The sequence below is a fragment of the Sabethes cyaneus genome, chromosome 2, assembly GCF_943734655.1.
Source record: "Sabethes cyaneus chromosome 2, idSabCyanKW18_F2, whole genome shotgun sequence".
Taxonomy (NCBI): Eukaryota; Metazoa; Arthropoda; class Insecta; order Diptera; family Culicidae; genus Sabethes; species Sabethes cyaneus.
Window position 1 is genome coordinate 117,606,006 of NC_071354.1, and position 22,493 is coordinate 117,628,498.

The 22,493-nt window shown below is 43.7% G+C and overlaps 2 protein-coding genes across 2 annotated transcripts; both read left to right on the forward strand.

Annotated features, from left to right (window-relative positions):
* Positions 1–9,091: 9,091 nt before the first annotated feature.
* On the forward strand, positions 9,092–10,078 carry LOC128735914 (uncharacterized). Its single transcript, XM_053830393.1, has one exon. The coding sequence runs from the start codon at positions 9,092–9,094 to the stop codon at positions 10,076–10,078; it is 987 nt and encodes a 328-aa protein (XP_053686368.1).
* A 1,523-nt stretch (positions 10,079–11,601) lies between these two features.
* Positions 11,602–14,601, forward strand: LOC128735915 (uncharacterized). Its single transcript, XM_053830394.1, has one exon. It carries the CDS (start codon positions 11,602–11,604, stop codon positions 14,599–14,601), a length of 3,000 nt encoding a protein of 999 aa, XP_053686369.1.
* Positions 14,602–22,493: the final 7,892 nt, after the last annotated feature.

The following is a 22,493-nucleotide window of genomic DNA, read 5'->3' on the forward strand; positions in this document are numbered from 1 at the left end:
AATGTAGCACCTAGGCTATATTGAGCTCTGTAGTAAGCAAAAAATTTATTTATTTTGCTTCTTTGTCTTGAATCAGCAGCAGCCACAAGCTTGAAATTGTGAAGAAGCAGAGGATTTCCTGGTCTTTATTAGCAACAAGCATTGGACTAACATTCCTTCCCATCACACCAGGAACCGCATTTAGACGTGGCCGGCGTCGGTATTGATCAGCACGCACGGACCTGATAAGGTAGCACAATAAGGAAAATGCGCTGTCCTAACCATGCTTTTTCCAGCCATCATTTTACAATTTTCATTGGTCCTGGTCAATAACGGAGTAGCAGCACACGGGCGGAATCCTATGCTTATGCTTATGGTTGCTTATGCTAATCAGCAGCAGCCACAAGCTTGGTGTGTAATGGTCGTCCGTGCCTGGGAAGCAAGACTATCATACGGAAAATGTATGGAAAATTTTTAGCTTGAAACCTTTAGTTAATTTTCACTATTTAGCGATTGGCAAACAATCTTTTCAAGAAAGCCATACAATTGCTGCATCGTTTATGATCAAAATCCGTTTTAAACTGGAAAAGCTATTAGCGTTCAAAATCTTTCATTCTTTCGTGAGGGTGGCTTGACTCCAAATTTTGGTTGACACCCTGCCGTAAGACGTAGTCCTACGTCAAAAAATTTCGATAATCCTACCATGTTATCATGTTGCAATTAATCCTAAAATCCAAATAGTAACTTTGTTAGCTTGCATTTTGCCAGTTTATAACTTTGATATAGTGATCGGAATTAGAAGCAGAAAAAAATTATGTTCATAATTCCGATCAATCACTCTAATGGAATAAATTCCGCAAATTCAACATTTTTTCAGCCAAATTTGATATAGAACGGTTACATATGCTTGTATCTATTTGTTATCATAGAATACCGAAGAAGGTAATCTATTTTCACGCTGCTATGATCTTAGCAAATTTGATCGTGCGCTTAGCACTTCGGCTAAGAAAATACATTTTGATGGCGTTTTTTGCTACTGCCTGTCGAATTAAATTTATTTTGAAGTGCATGGTGCCCCAAAGGCAGTCATTTTTCAACAACTGACACATAAATACATAGCACAATAACTAAGTGCTCATTTACTACAGATTTTGGGTCAATTTTCTAAAAATTGACCATTTAGGCTGAGTGATCGGAATTAGGAGCTGATCGCAAATATGTGCGGTCACGGTATATGTCGTTGGATAGATAAAATGATCAGCAATTTTATGGAGGGGGTAAGAGACCAATTTTATGGAGGGCGTAAAAGGAGGGGGGGCCTTTTTGGCCTATACAAATGAAATACAAATTTCTTCATAACTCGAGAACTAATCAAGCAAATAGAACCAAATTTGGCATGTGGGGGTTTCAGAAAGTAGGATTTTTTTCTGCTGTACTGAGACCCCTTCCCATTCTAAGAGGGGGCTCCCATACAAATGAAATACAAATTTCCTCATGAATCTCGAACTAATCAAGCAAATGTAACCAAATTTGGCATGTGGAGTTTTTTGGAGGCATGAATTTATGGTTTGAGATCCTCCCCCTGTGGTACGAAGAAATAGAAATAAACACAAATAAAACAGAAATTTTCGCGTATGTGCTATATTTTCTGCTGTGAAAGTAAACTGGTAAAACCTTCTCGGAGTAAAAAGCAGTGAATCTACGCCGCTAACTTACGTGCCTGTTGCCATTTATGTCAAAAGAGAACGACGATTTGCGATGAACGTGCTTTGGCTCTAATGTTATTTGTAACCAATGACCCTTTTTAAGGCCACAAGCAAGTTAAAGTAAGATTATTGAAACATGTCAAGCTACGCATAATCATATTTAATAAAATAATCAGTGGGGTGGTCTTTCATTACCATTTCAACCTTTATGATGTACACAAGTGATTTTTAAAAGAAATCTTTATGTCTCAATAGTTGCAGGCATTGTACATAGGAACCCCCGTCCACGTATTTTCAAAGACACCATTGCATTCAATGAAGAATTGAATCTGAATATTTCGCTCCACAGTGGCCAAATTTTTGAAAAAACGCGGACATTAGCAATTGGGTAAGAAATGCGTAATTTTTCAAGGGTGCTGTCTTCGGAGAAGTTTAATAATAAAATATAGCGCATCTTTCTGCACTATTAGGGTGACCGTTAATTCACCTATTAGGGTGATACGAAATTTTGTTTTTTTAATTTAAAAAAAAAATGTTTCTTCAAAAAGTTTCAGAACATACTAAAATAAGCAACTTTGCTGAATACATTAACTATCTATCTCTTACCGATTGCGAAATATAATGATGTGTCAAAAAGGAGCGCTTAAAAACCAATTATGCTTAATAACTTTGTACACGATTTTTTTTATTGCTTTCGAGTGTTCAACAAAGTTATTCAGTATATTTTAGCATACTTTACATAGACCCTTTTGTTATGGCGAACATCATAGTTTGTTTCTTACGTGCTGTGATAATTATTAACTAATTTACGTGTGAAATTGCAAATGTACAGTGGAATTTGTGTTTCCAAAGTGTACCTTAAAAGGATTATTATCGGAATAAATAGAAGTTCAGTAGCAACTGCTGCTTGTTATTGAATTATTTACGATATAATTTTGCAGCCGGCTTCGCCGCTGCCGTATTGTGATATAAACCTAACCTAAGTTTCCTTTAATTCTTATAGTCTTATTGCATTCTAATCACTGGAATTTCAGTCTAATACAACCTTGATAGCTCTCTTTCTTGTCTGCGATTCTCCAAAATACCTTTTGTCTTTGTCTATATTGCCTGTGTGCGCTGTACGTAGCGTCCACCGTGCAATATGGAATGTGCAGGTATGGAAGTGTAATGGGAACGTATTCATCAATGATCTTGTCTGCTGCTACCGCTGTGGCGGGAGCTTTCACTCTCGCTGCGGTGGAATAAGTGGACCTGCTGTAAAATTGATCAATACAAGCGATAATGTACTGTTCAAATGTGATGGCTGTCTATCAGTTCAGGTTTGTGACGAGCAGAATGTTTTGAAGTAGGACTACTTCTTTGATTTCTATATTGGGGTGCACTTTAGAAAAACGAAAAGGGAACATGTAACGAAAAGTGGTTATGGTTTGCACGCTTATAACTCAGTCATCCGTCAACAGATTCTAGAGATATTGGTATCAATCGATTGGAAATTTTTCAAAAAGTTCATTACAACACAGTAGATTACATGTTTCCCTAACAGACGTTTAATAATTGAGAAAATATGAGTCGAATATTTAATATTTCATTATTTGCATTTTTTTGCCTTCCCGCGTCAGTGCTTCCCTAGCACGGATGACAGAAATATATACGAGATGAGCTATGGGTTAAACTTCCTTTCCTTACCTTCTTCGGTCACCGGCTTTCGTTGGCGAAACATCTACCAGCAGCAGCTAGCTTGCGACGCACCGGATAGCAAGTTTTCGAGACACATCGGTGGCAAATTGGCAATTTTAAAGGTTGTATTTGAAACATTGTTTGCCTTTGCCTCGGTGTGCGTGATCAGTCTGTCGCCGACTTTCGTTGGTTGGTGAAACATCAGCCAGCAGCAGCTAGCTTGCAACGCATCGGACAGCCAGTTTTCGAGACACATCGGTGGCAAATTGGCAATTTTAAAGGTTGTATTTGAAACTTTGTTTGCCTTTGCCTCGGTGTGCGTCATCAGTCGGTCGCCGGCTTTCGTTGGCGAAACATCAGCCAGCAGCAGCTGGCTTACGACGCATCAGACAGCCAGTTTTCGAGACACATCGGTGGCAAATTGGCAATTTTAAAGGTTGTATTTCCACCATTTGTCTGCGGATCAACCTTACTGAAAACAGTAATTTTATTTATTGCTAGATTCCCGAGATATATCGAGATAAAGTCAACGGTTCACAGGTGTTGTACAAAATACAACAGCGCAAGTAAACCTTCCGTTACTGCGCAACTGGGGAATCTATTAGGTATATGAAATTCGTACAAAAATCACCGGATTTGGCATTGGGAGGCGAATTGCTCTACATTCGTAGTCCTACTTCAAGCCTGCGCCCGTGCCACTAGGCATGGACCCTTATACTTTTTGCATTTTCGAATATCAAATTGATGAAAGCTGAGATCAAGAAGATTTCAGACTCCATCACAAATATCCAAAACAACATTGCTGCTCAGATGGACAACGCGTTTAAGAGAGGGATGGAAGAGTTGGGATTAAAAGTAAATTGTGCGATAAATGATAGATTTCTCGGCTTTGAAAAACTTATGCTTGAAAAAATGAATAATATGGCTGGGTCATTTTTTGAAATGAAACGTAAACAGGAATTAGTTACTATGAACGAACATGTTTCAGATTCGGAAAAATTGAGCGTGAAAAGTAAAAAGCGTAAATTGAATGATAGCGGTAGTAACGTGAACAATGAAGAGGAAGAGGTAACCTTTGCTAGCGTGTTGAAAGGGAATGTGAAAAAACGTAAGGCTTGCCCGGTCGTTGTGATCAAACCAAAAGAGTCCTCCTAGAGTAGTGAGGCTACACGGGATTTTTTAAAATCGAAATTAAATCCAAAAACACAAAATAAGTAATTTTAAAAACGGAAAAGATGGCTCGGTTATTGTTGAGTGTGCAACGAAAGATATTGTGGAACACGTGAAAAAAGTCATTGAAAGCAATCTTGGTGAGAGTTACACTGCTGTTGTTCCCATTCCCCCAGTGCCAAGGTTAAAAGTAATGGGCATGAGTGATCAGTATTGTTCTGATTGACTTTTTAAGAAGTCAAAATGAGGGTATTTCCATAGAACAAGTCAAGGTTTTTGAATGAATTTTTAAATAAATGACAAAGAGTAAGAGTAAGGTTGTTAATATGTACGAGAATCCTCGTTTCAAGTATAACAAGTTCAATGCGATAATTGAAGTTAATAAACAGACTTACAACTGTTTATTGACTTCAAAAAAAGTGAATGTCGGTTGGGATCGATGCCATTTTGCTCCGGCAATTAATGTTTTGAGATGCTTCAAATGTGGAGAATTCGGTCACAAAAGTACGGATTGTAAGAATGACGAAAAGTGCTCTTTGTGCATTAAAAAACACAGAACATCTGATTGTACGACTGTTTCGAAATGTGTTAATTGTATTAAATTCAATAAAGAACGTAAAATGAATTTGGACATTAACCACGCAGCATCTAGTTCAGAGTTGCTTAGTTTACAAGAAATTGTATGAGCAGAAAAATGGTAGTTTACATTTTGATAAATAGCAACCAAATTCTAAGAGAAATGTGAATCAATTTGATATAATGTATTTGAATATTACTAGGTTATCTAGAAACTACGTTGCGTTGCGACAGATTGTAGAAGAAAAACCCGATTTAATCCACCTAGTGGTGAAAGGAACCTTTGTTATACGGTCTTACTTGCTATTTGAAATAGAAATCGACACGTCTTCAGAACATAATTCAGCTATTGATTATCGTTGCGTAGTGCGTTGGTTTACATAAAATTTTGGAAAATTGAATAAGGTTACAAAATTTGAACAAAATAGGAACACTTTTAAATTTTGATAGATCCTTTTTTCATTAAATTACTGAGTTGGTTGTTACTAATTTGAGTAAGTGCAAGTAAAAGCAAGTTGTAAGAGGAAATATTATTCTTTAACATATACGTTGCCTAGTAAAGGTCTAGTTTATAGGTTTTTGAACTATGCATAATTCCCTGTAATGCCATTCTATTTGATTTACATCAATAGAGTTTTCTTGAATAATTTTCATCAATTTTTATTACCCTTCGGTTACTCACGCTGTTGTATTTTATACAACACGTGTAGGGGTTTCAACGCCATATTGTTATAAAGTTACAAATCGTTGTTTTACTAACGTATATTCTTCAATAAACTTATTATGAGCAAAATGTCATAATTATTCAATGCATTAATAATTTAAATTGTTGGGAAAATGTATGCAGCAAAACTATTTGCAAATGTAAAATGTTTAAAATGTATCCGTTTGCTGGTAGTCGAGTAATTCGGTATCAAAATTAGGGTATTCTTTATAATCAAAGTTCTACAGTTTCTAAACAATCAAACATAGAGGTATACTGTTTTCAGCAAAGTTGTGTATTTTTACTATCTGTACAGTTTTGTTGTACATGAAAAAGTCATTTGACAATTACAAAAAGAGCAAAAATAGAAAAACTGATTTTACAAATTCATATCCCATAAATATGATTTTTCTATCTTCGCTGCAAAGATAGGAGGTTACTGTCTTTAGCAAAATTTCTTGTAATAATATGTTCTATAACTTTGCAGAACACATCAATGTGTTATATTGACACTGAAGGAAAATATTTTTTTTATTTCACTTTTAGGGGGATTAATCAAAATTTAAATTCCACCAGACGATAGAGCTTTCAATTTCAAGAAACTCTTCCAAAGGTTCGATAAACCTAAAACCAAGTTTTCCCAGTCAAAACTTTAGTGCACACCTTTTCTTTGGTTTGGGGCTATTTTGCGCGCGAGTAACTGTGTTACAAAAGTTGACGCGAGTGTTCGAGGGTTAATATCATTTGACCGGTAAAACCAACTCTTATGAAATTCTGCATATATATTCGTAGTGTCAAAACCTCTCGTTTGATATAAAACTAATGATATTAGGTAAATTATTTTGGTTAAAAACATTATAGATTATTGTTAATTTTGGTTTGGTGTATACAGTTGCTCATAACTTTCAAATTAAACGTCCAATCAAAAAATCATTCAATAGTGATCTATTAGGATATATTATCTTTCAAATGAGACTAATAGCGGATAAATCGGTTAGGCCATCTCTGAGAAACAGGCGATAGTTATTACCTTGTTAAAACAGGTTTTTACCTGTTTTTACCAGGTTATTACCTTGTTAAAACAGGTTTAGGAATTGGTCGAAAAACACAAAATTGATCCGAGGCCCGGAGGGCCGAGCCACATATACCAATCGACAGGGTTCGACGAACTGAGAAATGTCTGTGTGTGTGTGTGTATGTGTGTATGTATGTGCGGGGCGCAACTTTCCTATCGCCTTTTGTTGTTTGAGTTAGTCACCGTTCGCTTTATAATCTGAGTTTCTTGATATTTTCGGTGAAAATTAGACCAATACTGTGTTTTCAGCGGACGTTTCGACCTACTATTCTTCGGTCATTGACTACGCATCAACACGTATATTCTCTACCTCGTCATCTATCTAACTTAGAGTTAGATTTTCACCGAAAATATCAAGAAACTCAGATTATATTTCCTATCGCCTGTTTCTCGAAGATGGCTGAACCGATTTGTTCGCTATTACTTTTGTTTGAAAGGTATTATTGCCTAGTATATCACTATTGAATTGTTTCGAGGTTCGACATTTCGTTTAAAAGTTATAAGTAAAAAGTGAAAATTACGTGACACGATTTTCTCCGGAACCAAATGATCGATTTCAATGATTTTGGTATCGAATGAAAGCTCTAGTTAACACTAAAATTTTTTGGTAAATTTTATTGAAAACAGACAAGTAGTTTAAAAGTTATGCTTAAAAAACCTGTTTTGACAAGGTAATAATTATCGCCTGTTTCTTAGAGATGACTAAACCGATTGAGGCGTTATTAGTCTCATTTGAAAGGTAACATAACCTAATAGATCACTATTGATTTGTTTTTTGATTGGACGTTTAATTTGAAAGTTATGAGCAATTGAATACAACATATTAAAATTTACAATAATTTATAACGATTTCATCTAAGATGATTTATCTAATTTGAATTATTTTGGCATCAAATTAGAGATTTTAATGCTGCAAATATATCTGCAAAATTTCAGAAGAATCGGTTTTGCCGATCAAAAGATATTAATCCTCCAACACTCGCGCCAACTTTTGTAATACGGTTACTCGCGCGCACAATGACCCAAAGCCAAAAAGACATGCGCACTAGAATTTTGACTGGGAAAACATGGTTTTAGGTTTATGGAACCTTCGGAAGAGTTTCTTGAAATTGAAAGCTCTATCGTCTGGTAGAATTTAAATTTTGATTAATCCCCCTAAAAGTGAAATATAAAAATTATTTTTCTTCAGTTTCAATATAATTGTTGAATATTGCCACTAAAAATATCTTAATTCCAAATCTAAAATTATCTAATCGATTTAAATTGTAAAATCTATTCCTCAGCAAATATTAATGAGTTACTTAAATTACCTAAACTACCTTAAAGCTACAGCCTTATATACTAGATGAACAAACTGTACTTACAACCTAATGATAACGCGAGAGAATTCACTCTCTTATCTATCTCTATGTGTGACGATAATTAATAATCGATCGTATCCGATCAGAAAAAATGAGTTCAAACTAAGCATTGAGTGCGTACGGTCGAGACATCCGAAGTAATCCATCCGGTTCGGTAGCGCATTCATATTTTATAAGTGCCTGCGAGTGCCTTCTGATCGCCACCCGTGTGGCAAAGAAAAACCTTCGGTCAAGCCAGTGCGAGTGGCTTGAACACTTGGTCCTTCGAGCCGGATCGAAGGAATCCCGGACAGAAGGCTAGTGCTTGTGATATTAATTCTGGTCGAGTGCGCTGACCACGAGCGGCCCGCAGACCTATAGAAAGGCGGCCATTGCGACAGCTATTGTGTTCCCCGTAACAGTGAAATCAATAGGGGACAATAGAACCGACCCTATTGATATTCGGCCATCGCGAATTTAGTGCGTGACTATAGTGCCACATGTGCTTTCCCCACGTTTTTCCTCCTCGTGGCTTACAAGCCGATAGTAGCCGCAATTTAAGCTAGTTGAAATTGCGTGCCCTGTGTTGTAGCGACTGATAGCTACTGATCTTTGATTTGGCACAGTTAGTGAGTTTGGTGGCTATAAACTTTAACCTAGACAATTAGTGGTGCACCGATTCGGTAATTCGCGACGGCGGGAAGGATTTTCGTCCGCGTCGGGAAGGAGCATACACGTTACGTCCGCGACGGGAAGGAGTTATTTCGTTGCGTCCGCGTCGGGAAGGAGTTATTTCGTTGCGTCCGCGTCGGGAAGGAGATAATCGTTTTCGTTTCCGCGGTCGTTTCGTGTTAATCGGTGCACAATGCCACCAGAGAAGAAAATTGAAAAACGCTTAGCTGAAATGGTGGTGAATATAACAGCTCTCAATGCTCAGTGTGACGTAGTCGAAAAATTCATTAAACAATTCGACGAAGATCGCGATCAATGCCAAATTCCCGTTCGGATTGAATCGCTTGACCGAGTGTATAAAGCGTTTTTGACAGTGCAGGAAGAAATCGAGAGACTGGACGATCCAGAGATGCTAGAGATTCACTTGTCTGAGAGATCTAAATTCGAGAACAGATATTGTGTGGCAAAGGGCTTTCTATTAGCAAAGCGTAGTGACGATGTGAACCATACCGTGCTTAATGCTTCTCTACCTGGTAGTGCGCCTGTCACTTCGAACTACCACCTGAGGCTACCCAAGATAGACCTCCCAAAGTTTAGTGGCGAGTTTTCAAAATGGCTGTCTTTTCGTGACACCTACATATCGATGGTGCATTCAAATGTCGACATACCCACCGTAGCCAAGCTGCAATATCTTCTCCAGTCGCTAGAGGGTGAAGCGCATAAACCGTTTGAAAGCGTAGATGTGGTAGCAGATAACTACGCAGCCGTATGGGACAATTTGCTCAAGCGGTATGATAACAAGAGATTTCTGAAAAAGCAATTGTACCGCGCTCTGCACGATTTACCCGCAATAAATAAGGAATCCGCCACCGAGCTTCATGAGCTCCTAGATGAATTTCATCGTCACGTTAAGGCACTCGCTAAACTAGGAGAACCAATTGAGCACTGGGACACTCCGCTAATCAATATGCTATCGTACAAACTCGATCCCGCAACAATTCGAGCATGGGAAGAAAAGGCCAGCCAAGTGGATGATGAAAATGTGAAATTTACCGATCTGATAGACTTTCTATACCAGCGGGTGCGAATATTGAAATCGGTATCTTCCGACATACTCCAGCGTGTTCAGCTTGTTCAATCAAAGGTGGCCGGCAATGTTCACGCTCCGAAGAAGTTTTGACGTAGGACTACGTCTTTGTTTACTATACTGGGACTGGGTAGCACTTTGTAAAAACGAGAAATAGAAGTGTAACGTTTGAATGAAATATTTCAAACGCTAATAGCTACTATACTACTGAACGAAACATAACAGTTAATATGTCGTTGGATAGATAAAATGTCCAGCAATTTTATAGTAACATACTAATAATAATTTTTTATACGCTAAATAGTGAAAATGTGTGTAAAGATTCAAGGTCGAATTTTTCCATACATTTCCCTTGTTATCGCCTAGCTTCACAGGCACGGATGACAATTAGATACACCAAAGGATTTGGATCCAAATGATAACCTTGAGACCACTTTGTAAGCCACACCCCTTTTCCAATGCAATCGGCAACATCGATGGCTATTGACGGCAACACCGGTCCCAAAGACAAGCGGAATCAGAGGGCAATGGCCAACGTGAATCCCACACGATGCACTCAACATTACATTTTGCATTATCCCCATCGCAGACATGCGACATTGTTCGATAGCTTGCTCAATCAGTGTCGGACAATCATTTAAGCAGCAGCAGCCGATATGGTTTCCTCCAAGCAGCAGCGGCAGTGCCAGTGACTATAAAATGGTACTCTTGGTTCGCCGTCTGCTCATTCATCGCACAATCGCACTGACGGACGGTCAGTATTTACCATCGACGGCTATTGGTGGCGAAAGCAACGGCATTTGGCGGCAACACCAGCGATCGGAGCCAACACCGATAGCAATCGGGAGGTAACAACGATAGCATTTTGGCGGCTATTGGAGGCAAATCCAAGGACCTTTGCGGCATCTAATGTCATCTTCGATAACAATTCGAGCCACCCAATGGCGTTTTGGCGGTTATTTTCGCAAACCAACAGCAAATGGAAACGGATCGACTGACGGGCAGCAAATTCAGTAGTAGGCCGTTGTGGTTTTTTGATAAAACTAATCCATTTCTACTTTACAGTGATTTGGTATTTCCTATCACTCCTGTATTAGCGGGCAACCATCATCCTAGAGTCTAAAGGACTGAATAGCGACATCCATCTATATATTGGCAACAGTAATTATAGTACTGAAGATGTGCTGTCAGCTCAAACATAGTTCTTTTCAGGGCCACCAAACAATTTCAAACGGTTTTTTTCAAAACCACCATTGATTCAATGAAGAATTAAATCAGAATATTTCGCTCTTCTTTTACAAATAAACACTCAAACAATGATACTCACAAATACTCAAATATGCATATGCCAGAAATGCAGTTTACATTAGTCTTTGATTTAATGATCAGACATAAAGTTATACTTCATCGATTAAAACATGTTATCAATATAATGAATATTATATGACACAGTCCTACGTCACCCTTTCGTACAACCCTTAGGGCTGTATACCTTGTAGTTTTTCTCATCCAAGATCGCAGCCAACGCCGCTGCGTCCGAGTGTAAATCTAATACTCCATCCTGCCATGCCTGCTCTGATAAACACTATCTGTTCGAATGCCCGACGTTCACAAAGATGTCGGTCCGTTCTCGTCGAGAACTCGTCTCGCAACGTAAGCTCTGCTGGAACTGTTTCCGAACCGGGCACTCCGCCAAAAAATGTTATTCCAAATTTACCTGCCGGACCTGTCGAGATCGGCATCACACGATGCTGCATGATACCCCGCAAGTTGGCAAGAATTCATCCACCACTCCAGCCGTTACCACTCCCCAAGAGGAACCGCAGCCCGGTCCATCCAAGTTGTCACGTGTGTACTCACAAGAGGCTTCCACGTCGTCGAAATTCCAAAGAGTTAGCATGGCGGTTCAAGCCTATACAAGCACAGTTCTGCTGGAGACAGTCGCACTGAACGTCGTCGATGATAACGGAAAGGTGTTTCAAGCCCGAGCGCTTCTAGATTCGGCTTCAATGTCGAACTTTATGTCCAAGAAGTTGGCTAAACTTCTCTCCAATCGTCAATCCAAGGTGGATATTACCGTGGCTGGTATCGGCCATTCCGTGCAGAAGATGAAGTGCTCCATCACCACCACCATTAAGTCCAGAGTTGGTTCGTTCGATACCAAACTCAAGTTCCTGCTAATCGACAATCCTAGTGCCGATCTACCTACCGTTCCGGTTCAAATTTCCACTATGGAGATCCCAGACGTTCCGATAGCCGATCCGCAGTATTTTGTTCCCAGCGAAGTCGACGTAGTTATTGGCGGTGAGGCATATTGGGAAGTACATACAGGAAAAGCGCTCCACTTAGGTCCAGGATTACCGCATATGGTTGAAACCTTGTTCGGTTGGACATTCTCCGGTCCGACGTGCATCGATTCTTGCGGTACGACAGCCTGTCTCCTATCGACCAAGGAAGATAGTCTTGATGTCACTCTCCGAAAATTTTGGGAGATCGAGACTATCCCAACTCAATCGACACATTCCACTGATGAGCGGACCTGCGAGGAACTGTACGAGAAAACTACCACCCGAAGCAACACTGGGCGATACATAGTTCGCCTACCCAAAACGAATAATCCAGATATCATCTTGGGAGATTCCCGAAGCATCGCTGAACGTCGGTTTCTCAACTTAGAGCGCCGTTTAGAACGCAGCCCGGACGTCAAAACTGCATACCATCAATTTATGGCAGATTATGAGCGTCTAGGGCACATGAAACGTCTTGATGAACCAGTAGACAGCAGTATGCTGCACTGCTTCTTGCCCCATCACCCTGTTTTTAAGTCATCCAGCACCACAACCAAAACAAGAGTGGTGTTTGACGCGTCGTGCAAGACAGCGTCTGGTCATTCCCTAAATGACTTACTTCTAGTCGGCCCAGTCGTGCAACAAGATTTGTTGTCACTAATTATGAGATTCCGGTCTCACACAGTCGCTTTGGTTGGCGACATTGAAAAAATGTATCGTCAAATACAACTCCATGAGGACGATCTGCCACTCCAACGGATTCTTTGGAGGACAGGTCCGGAAGATCCCATAGCATCGTATCAACTCCAAACGGTAACCTTTGGCACCGCGTCTGCCCCATACCTTGCCACCAAAACGCTACAAAGACTTGCTAAAGATGCAGCCGAACGTTTCCCCGCTGCCGCCGGGCCCGTTACTGATGACTTCTATGTCGACGATTTTTTGTCTGGAGCCTCAGACGTCAAGACAGCACTCCTACTTCGCCGCGAAGTCTTCGCAATGCTCGAGTCAGCAGGACTCCCAATCAAGAAGTGGGCATCCAATTCACTCGAGGTTCTCGAAGACATTCCACCAGAAGACCAAGCAATCCAGCCTTGGTACGATCTCCAAGTTGAGCAGTCCGTCAGCACTCTCGGCTTAGTGTGGGAGCCCCGCTCCGATTCTCTCGGTTTTAAAGTACAACTTCCCCTGCCTGCGGCCACTCTAACGAAGCGTACAATCATGTCGTACATAGCACGAATTTTCGACCCCTTAGGACTAGTGGGTCCGGCTGTTACCAAAGCAAAAATCTTCATGCAGCGCATGTGGGCGCTGAAAACCTCCGATGGCAAACGTTTTGATTGGGACCAGCCTTTACCGCAAACCCTGCAGCTTGAGTGGAAAGAGTTCCACAATACCATCGACCTACTACGCCAAGTACGAGTTCCACGTTTTGTTGCAATTCCGGACGCAATCAGTATTGAACTGCATTTTTTCGCCGATGCGTCAGAGAAGGCGTACGGCACCTGCTGTTTCGTTCCTGCTCAATCATCCCAACAAGTAACTGTTCAGCTCCTAACCTCCAAATCAAAGGTGGCACCGCTCGCCGCACGTCATACCATCGCCCGGTTGGAGCTCTGTGCAGCTCATCTATCAACGCAGCTCTACAAGAAGGTGGCAGCTGCTCTCAAATTTCCCTATACAGCATATTTTTGGTCCGACTCCACAACAACCCTTCAATGGATTCGTTCGTTCCCCGGACGTTGGAAGACCTTCGTGGCGAATTGGGTCACACACATCCAGCTTTCAAGCCCAATTGACAACTGGAAGCATGTAGCAGGTATTGATAACCCGGCCGACGATATATCCAGAGGTTTGAGCCCCGCCGAAATCCTAAACAAAACACGTTGGTGGAATGGACCACCATGGCTTGCTCTACCTCCGGAATCCTGGCCTGCTGGTGCACTTTCCAATGTAGAACCACCCGAATTATCCCAAGAAAGCAGAAAGATTCCGATTGTCGTCATGACCGCAACTCAAATCAACTTTAACGAAAGACTGTTTTCCCGTTTCTCATCATATTCCAAGCTTCGTAGGACTGTTGCTTACTGCCTGCGGTATTGTCAGCTGTTGCGTGACCGGGCGATTTTTCACCGCAGCAACCCAGCAACATATACACAGCTCATCGCAAAGGGGACTACAAATGCAGCCTTTCAAGCACTGACTACAGATGAACTTCACTCAGCCGAAAGAATCCTCTGTCGTCTGGCCCAGCACGATTCGTTTCCCGAAGAGCACAGTGATCTCGCTGCTGGTGATTTCGTTTCCAAAACCAGTCCTCTTAAGTAGTTGAGTCCCCAATATGACCAGTTCGGAATCATCCGCGTTGGGGGACGATTGAGCAATGCTGAACTACCGGAATATGTTAAACATCCCATTGTACTGAGCGCCAAACATCCATTGGCCAATTTATTGGCAGCACACTACCATAAAGGATTGCTGCACGCTGGACCTCTGCTGATGCTTTCCAGCCTTCGCCAGAAATTCTGGATTTTAGGTGGGAGAAATCTAGTTCGACGAATTTTTCATCAATGCCATGTGTGCTTCTGAAAGAAGCCCCAGTTAATTCAACAAAGTGTAGCTGACCTTCCATCATCCCGAGTAACTCCTGCTCGCCCATTCACCATCTGTGAAGTAGATTATTGCGGCCCATTTTACGTGAAATCTGAAATACGGAAAAGAGAGCCAACGAAGGTTTATGTAGCAATATTCGTTTGCTTCTCGACACGAGCCGTCCATATAGAGCTCGTGAGCGATCTCACCACAGCTGCATTTCTAGCTGCACTTCGTCGAATGATCTCCGATAGAGAATGGCCTACGGAAATTCATTCGGACAATGCAACCACGTTTAAAGAAGCACCTGTTGGAAGCACCTTCCAACGAACTTCGCTGCTTGTACGAAATGTTTAAGAACGACCAAGCGGCACGAACTGAGATCTTCACATGGTGTGCGAATAATGAAATTCGATGGAAATTCATTCCACCCCGCGCCCCTCACTTCGGAGGATTGTGGGAGGCTGCCGTAAAGTCGACAGACAGACAGACAGACAGACAGACAGACAGACAGACAGACAGACAGACAGACAGACAGACAGACAGACAGACAGACAGACAGACAGACAGACAGACAGACAGACAGACAGACAGACAGACAGACAGACAGACAGACAGACAGACAGACAGACAGACAGACAGACAGACAGACAGACAGACAGACAGACAGACAGACAGACAGACAGACAGACAGACAGACAGACAGACAGACAGACAGACAGACAGACAGACAGACAGACAGACAGACAGACAGACAGACAGACAGACAGACAGACAGACAGACAGACAGACAGACAGACAGACAGACAGACAGACAGACAGACAGACAGACAGACAGACAGACAGACAGACAGACAGACAGACAGACAGACAGACAGACAGACAGACAGACAGACAGACAGACAGACAGACAGACAGACAGACAGACAGACAGACAGACAGACAGACAGACAGACAGACAGACAGACAGACAGACAGACAGACAGACAGACAGACAGACAGACAGACAGACAGACAGACAGACAGACAGACAGACAGACAGACAGACAGACAGACAGACAGACAGACAGACAGACAGACAGACAGACAGACAGACAGACAGACAGACAGACAGACAGACAGACAGACAGACAGACAGACAGACAGACAGACAGACAGACAGACAGACAGACAGACAGACAGACAGACAGACAGACAGACAGACAGACAGACAGACAGACAGACAGACAGACAGACAGACAGACAGACAGACAGACAGACAGACAGACAGACAGACAGACAGACAGACAGACAGACAGACAGACAGACAGACAGACAGACAGACAGACAGACAGACAGACAGACAGACAGACAGACAGACAGACAGACAGACAGACAGACAGACAGACAGACAGACAGACAGACAGACAGACAGACAGACAGACAGACAGACAGACAGACAGACAGACAGACAGACAGACAGACAGACAGACAGACAGACAGACAGACAGACAGACAGACAGACAGACAGACAGACAGACAGACAGACAGACAGACAGACAGACAGACAGACAGACAGACAGACAGACAGACAGACAGACAGACAGACAGACAGACAGACAGACAGACAGACAGACAGACAGACAGACAGACAGACAGACAGACAGACAGACAGACAGACAGACAGACAGACAGACAGACAGACAGACAGACAGACAGACAGACAGACAGACAGACAGACAGACAGACAGACAGACAGACAGACAGACAGACAGACAGACAGACAGACAGACAGACAGACAGACAGACAGACAGACAGACAGACAGACAGACAGACAGACAGACAGACAGACAGACAGACAGACAGACAGACAGACAGACAGACAGACAGACAGACAGACAGACAGACAGACAGACAGACAGACAGACAGACAGACAGACAGACAGACAGACAGACAGACAGACAGACAGACAGACAGACAGACAGACAGACAGACAGACAGACAGACAGACAGACAGACAGACAGACAGACAGACAGACAGACAGACAGACAGACAGACAGACAGACAGACAGACAGACAGACAGACAGACAGACAGACAGACAGACAGACAGACAGACAGACAGACAGACAGACAGACAGACAGACAGACAGACAGACAGACAGACAGACAGACAGACAGACAGACAGACAGACAGACAGACAGACAGACAGACAGACAGACAGACAGACAGACAGACAGACAGACAGACAGACAGACAGACAGACAGACAGACAGACAGACAGACAGACAGACAGACAGACAGACAGACAGACAGACAGACAGACAGACAGACAGACAGACAGACAGACAGACAGACAGACAGACAGACAGACAGACAGACAGACAGACAGACAGACAGACAGACAGACAGACAGACAGACAGACAGACAGACAGACAGACAGACAGACAGACAGACAGACAGACAGACAGACAGACAGACAGACAGACAGACAGACAGACAGACAGACAGACAGACAGACAGACAGACAGACAGACAGACAGACAGACAGACAGACAGACAGACAGACAGACAGACAGACAGACAGACAGACAGACAGACAGACAGACAGACAGACAGACAGACAGACAGACAGACAGACAGACAGACAGACAGACAGACAGACAGACAGACAGACAGACAGACAGACAGACAGACAGACAGACAGACAGACAGACAGACAGACAGACAGACAGACAGACAGACAGACAGACAGACAGACAGACAGACAGACAGACAGACAGACAGACAGACAGACAGACAGACAGACAGACAGACAGACAGACAGACAGACAGACAGACAGACAGACAGACAGACAGACAGACAGACAGACAGACAGACAGACAGACAGACAGACAGACAGACAGACAGACAGACAGACAGACAGACAGACAGACAGACAGACAGACAGACAGACAGACAGACAGACAGACAGACAGACAGACAGACAGACAGACAGACAGACAGACAGACAGACAGACAGACAGACAGACAGACAGACAGACAGACAGACAGACAGACAGACAGACAGACAGACAGACAGACAGACAGACAGACAGACAGACAGACAGACAGACAGACAGACAGACAGACAGACAGACAGACAGACAGACAGACAGACAGACAGACAGACAGACAGACAGACAGACAGACAGACAGACAGACAGACAGACAGACAGACAGACAGACAGACAGACAGACAGACAGACAGACAGACAGACAGACAGACAGACAGACAGACAGACAGACAGACAGACAGACAGACAGACAGACAGACAGACAGACAGACAGACAGACAGACAGACAGACAGACAGACAGACAGACAGACAGACAGACAGACAGACAGACAGACAGACAGACAGACAGACAGACAGACAGACAGACAGACAGACAGACAGACAGACAGACAGACAGACAGACAGACAGACAGACAGACAGACAGACAGACAGACAGACAGACAGACAGACAGACAGACAGACAGACAGACAGACAGACAGACAGACAGACAGACAGACAGACAGACAGACAGACAGACAGACAGACAGACAGACAGACAGACAGACAGACAGACAGACAGACAGACAGACAGACAGACAGACAGACAGACAGACAGACAGACAGACAGACAGACAGACAGACAGACAGACAGACAGACAGACAGACAGACAGACAGACAGACAGACAGACAGACAGACAGACAGACAGACAGACAGACAGACAGACAGACAGACAGACAGACAGACAGACAGACAGACAGACAGACAGACAGACAGACAGACAGACAGACAGACAGACAGACAGACAGACAGACAGACAGACAGACAGACAGACAGACAGACAGACAGACAGACAGACAGACAGACAGACAGACAGACAGACAGACAGACAGACAGACAGACAGACAGACAGACAGACAGACAGACAGACAGACAGACAGACAGACAGACAGACAGACAGACAGACAGACAGACAGACAGACAGACAGACAGACAGACAGACAGACAGACAGACAGACAGACAGACAGACAGACAGACAGACAGACAGACAGACAGACAGACAGACAGACAGACAGACAGACAGACAGACAGACAGACAGACAGACAGACAGACAGACAGACAGACAGACAGACAGACAGACAGACAGACAGACAGACAGACAGACAGACAGACAGACAGACAGACAGACAGACAGACAGACAGACAGACAGACAGACAGACAGACAGACAGACAGACAGACAGACAGACAGACAGACAGACAGACAGACAGACAGACAGACAGACAGACAGACAGACAGACAGACAGACAGACAGACAGACAGACAGACAGACAGACAGACAGACAGACAGACAGACAGACAGACAGACAGACAGACAGACAGACAGACAGACAGACAGACAGACAGACAGACAGACAGACAGACAGACAGACAGACAGACAGACAGACAGACAGACAGACAGACAGACAGACAGACAGACAGACAGACAGACAGACAGACAGACAGACAGACAGACAGACAGACAGACAGACAGACAGACAGACAGACAGACAGACAGACAGACAGACAGACAGACAGACAGACAGACAGACAGACAGACAGACAGACAGACAGACAGACAGACAGACAGACAGACAGACAGACAGACAGACAGACAGACAGACAGACAGACAGACAGACAGACAGACAGACAGACAGACAGACAGACAGACAGACAGACAGACAGACAGACAGACAGACAGACAGACAGACAGACAGACAGACAGACAGACAGACAGACAGACAGACAGACAGACAGACAGACAGACAGACAGACAGACAGACAGACAGACAGACAGACAGACAGACAGACAGACAGACAGACAGACAGACAGACAGACAGACAGACAGACAGACAGACAGACAGACAGACAGACAGACAGACAGACAGACAGACAGACAGACAGACAGACAGACAGACAGACAGACAGACAGACAGACAGACAGACAGACAGACAGACAGACAGACAGACAGACAGACAGACAGACAGACAGACAGACAGACAGACAGACAGACAGACAGACAGACAGACAGACAGACAGACAGACAGACAGACAGACAGACAGACAGACAGACAGACAGACAGACAGACAGACAGACAGACAGACAGACAGACAGACAGACAGACAGACAGACAGACAGACAGACAGACAGACAGACAGACAGACAGACAGACAGACAGACAGACAGACAGACAGACAGACAGACAGACAGACAGACAGACAGACAGACAGACAGACAGACAGACAGACAGACAGACAGACAGACAGACAGACAGACAGACAGACAGACAGACAGACAGACAGACAGACAGACAGACAGACAGACAGACAGACAGACAGACAGACAGACAGACAGACAGACAGACAGACAGACAGACAGACAGACAGACAGACAGACAGACAGACAGACAGACAGACAGACAGACAGACAGACAGACAGACAGACAGACAGACAGACAGACAGACAGACAGACAGACAGACAGACAGACAGACAGACAGACAGACAGACAGACAGACAGACAGACAGACAGACAGACAGACAGACAGACAGACAGACAGACAGACAGACAGACAGACAGACAGACAGACAGACAGACAGACAGACAGACAGACAGACAGACAGACAGACAGACAGACAGACAGACAGACAGACAGACAGACAGACAGACAGACAGACAGACAGACAGACAGACAGACAGACAGACAGACAGACAGACAGACAGACAGACAGACAGACAGACAGACAGACAGACAGACAGACAGACAGACAGACAGACAGACAGACAGACAGACAGACAGACAGACAGACAGACAGACAGACAGACAGACAGACAGACAGACAGACAGACAGACAGACAGACAGACAGACAGACAGACAGACAGACAGACAGACAGACAGACAGACAGACAGACAGACAGACAGACAGACAGACAGACAGACAGACAGACAGACAGACAGACAGACAGACAGACAGACAGACAGACAGACAGACAGACAGACAGACAGACAGACAGACAGACAGACAGACAGACAGACAGACAGACAGACAGACAGACAGACAGACAGACAGACAGACAGACAGACAGACAGACAGACAGACAGACAGACAGACAGACAGACAGACAGACAGACAGACAGACAGACAGACAGACAGACAGACAGACAGACAGACAGACAGACAGACAGACAGACAGACAGACAGACAGACAGACAGACAGACAGACAGACAGACAGACAGACAGACAGACAGACAGACAGACAGACAGACAGACAGACAGACAGACAGACAGACAGACAGACAGACAGACAGACAGACAGACAGACAGACAGACAGACAGACAGACAGACAGACAGACAGACAGACAGACAGACAGACAGACAGACAGACAGACAGACAGACAGACAGACAGACAGACAGACAGACAGACAGACAGACAGACAGACAGACAGACAGACAGACAGACAGACAGACAGACAGACAGACAGACAGACAGACAGACAGACAGACAGACAGACAGACAGACAGACAGACAGACAGACAGACAGACAGACAGACAGACAGACAGACAGACAGACAGACAGACAGACAGACAGACAGACAGACAGACAGACAGACAGACAGACAGACAGACAGACAGACAGACAGACAGACAGACAGACAGACAGACAGACAGACAGACAGACAGACAGACAGACAGACAGACAGACAGACAGACAGACAGACAGACAGACAGACAGACAGACAGACAGACAGACAGACAGACAGACAGACAGACAGACAGACAGACAGACAGACAGACAGACAGACAGACAGACAGACAGACAGACAGACAGACAGACAGACAGACAGACAGACAGACAGACAGACAGACAGACAGACAGACAGACAGACAGACAGACAGACAGACAGACAGACAGACAGACAGACAGACAGACAGACAGACAGACAGACAGACAGACAGACAGACAGACAGACAGACAGACAGACAGACAGACAGACAGACAGACAGACAGACAGACAGACAGACAGACAGACAGACAGACAGACAGACAGACAGACAGACAGACAGACAGACAGACAGACAGACAGACAGACAGACAGACAGACAGACAGACAGACAGACAGACAGACAGACAGACAGACAGACAGACAGACAGACAGACAGACAGACAGACAGACAGACAGACAGACAGACAGACAGACAGACAGACAGACAGACAGACAGACAGACAGACAGACAGACAGACAGACAGACAGACAGACAGACAGACAGACAGACAGACAGACAGACAGACAGACAGACAGACAGACAGACAGACAGACAGACAGACAGACAGACAGACAGACAGACAGACAGACAGACAGACAGACAGACAGACAGACAGACAGACAGACAGACAGACAGACAGACAGACAGACAGACAGACAGACAGACAGACAGACAGACAGACAGACAGACAGACAGACAGACAGACAGACAGACAGACAGACAGACAGACAGACAGACAGACAGACAGACAGACAGACAGACAGACAGACAGACAGACAGACAGACAGAC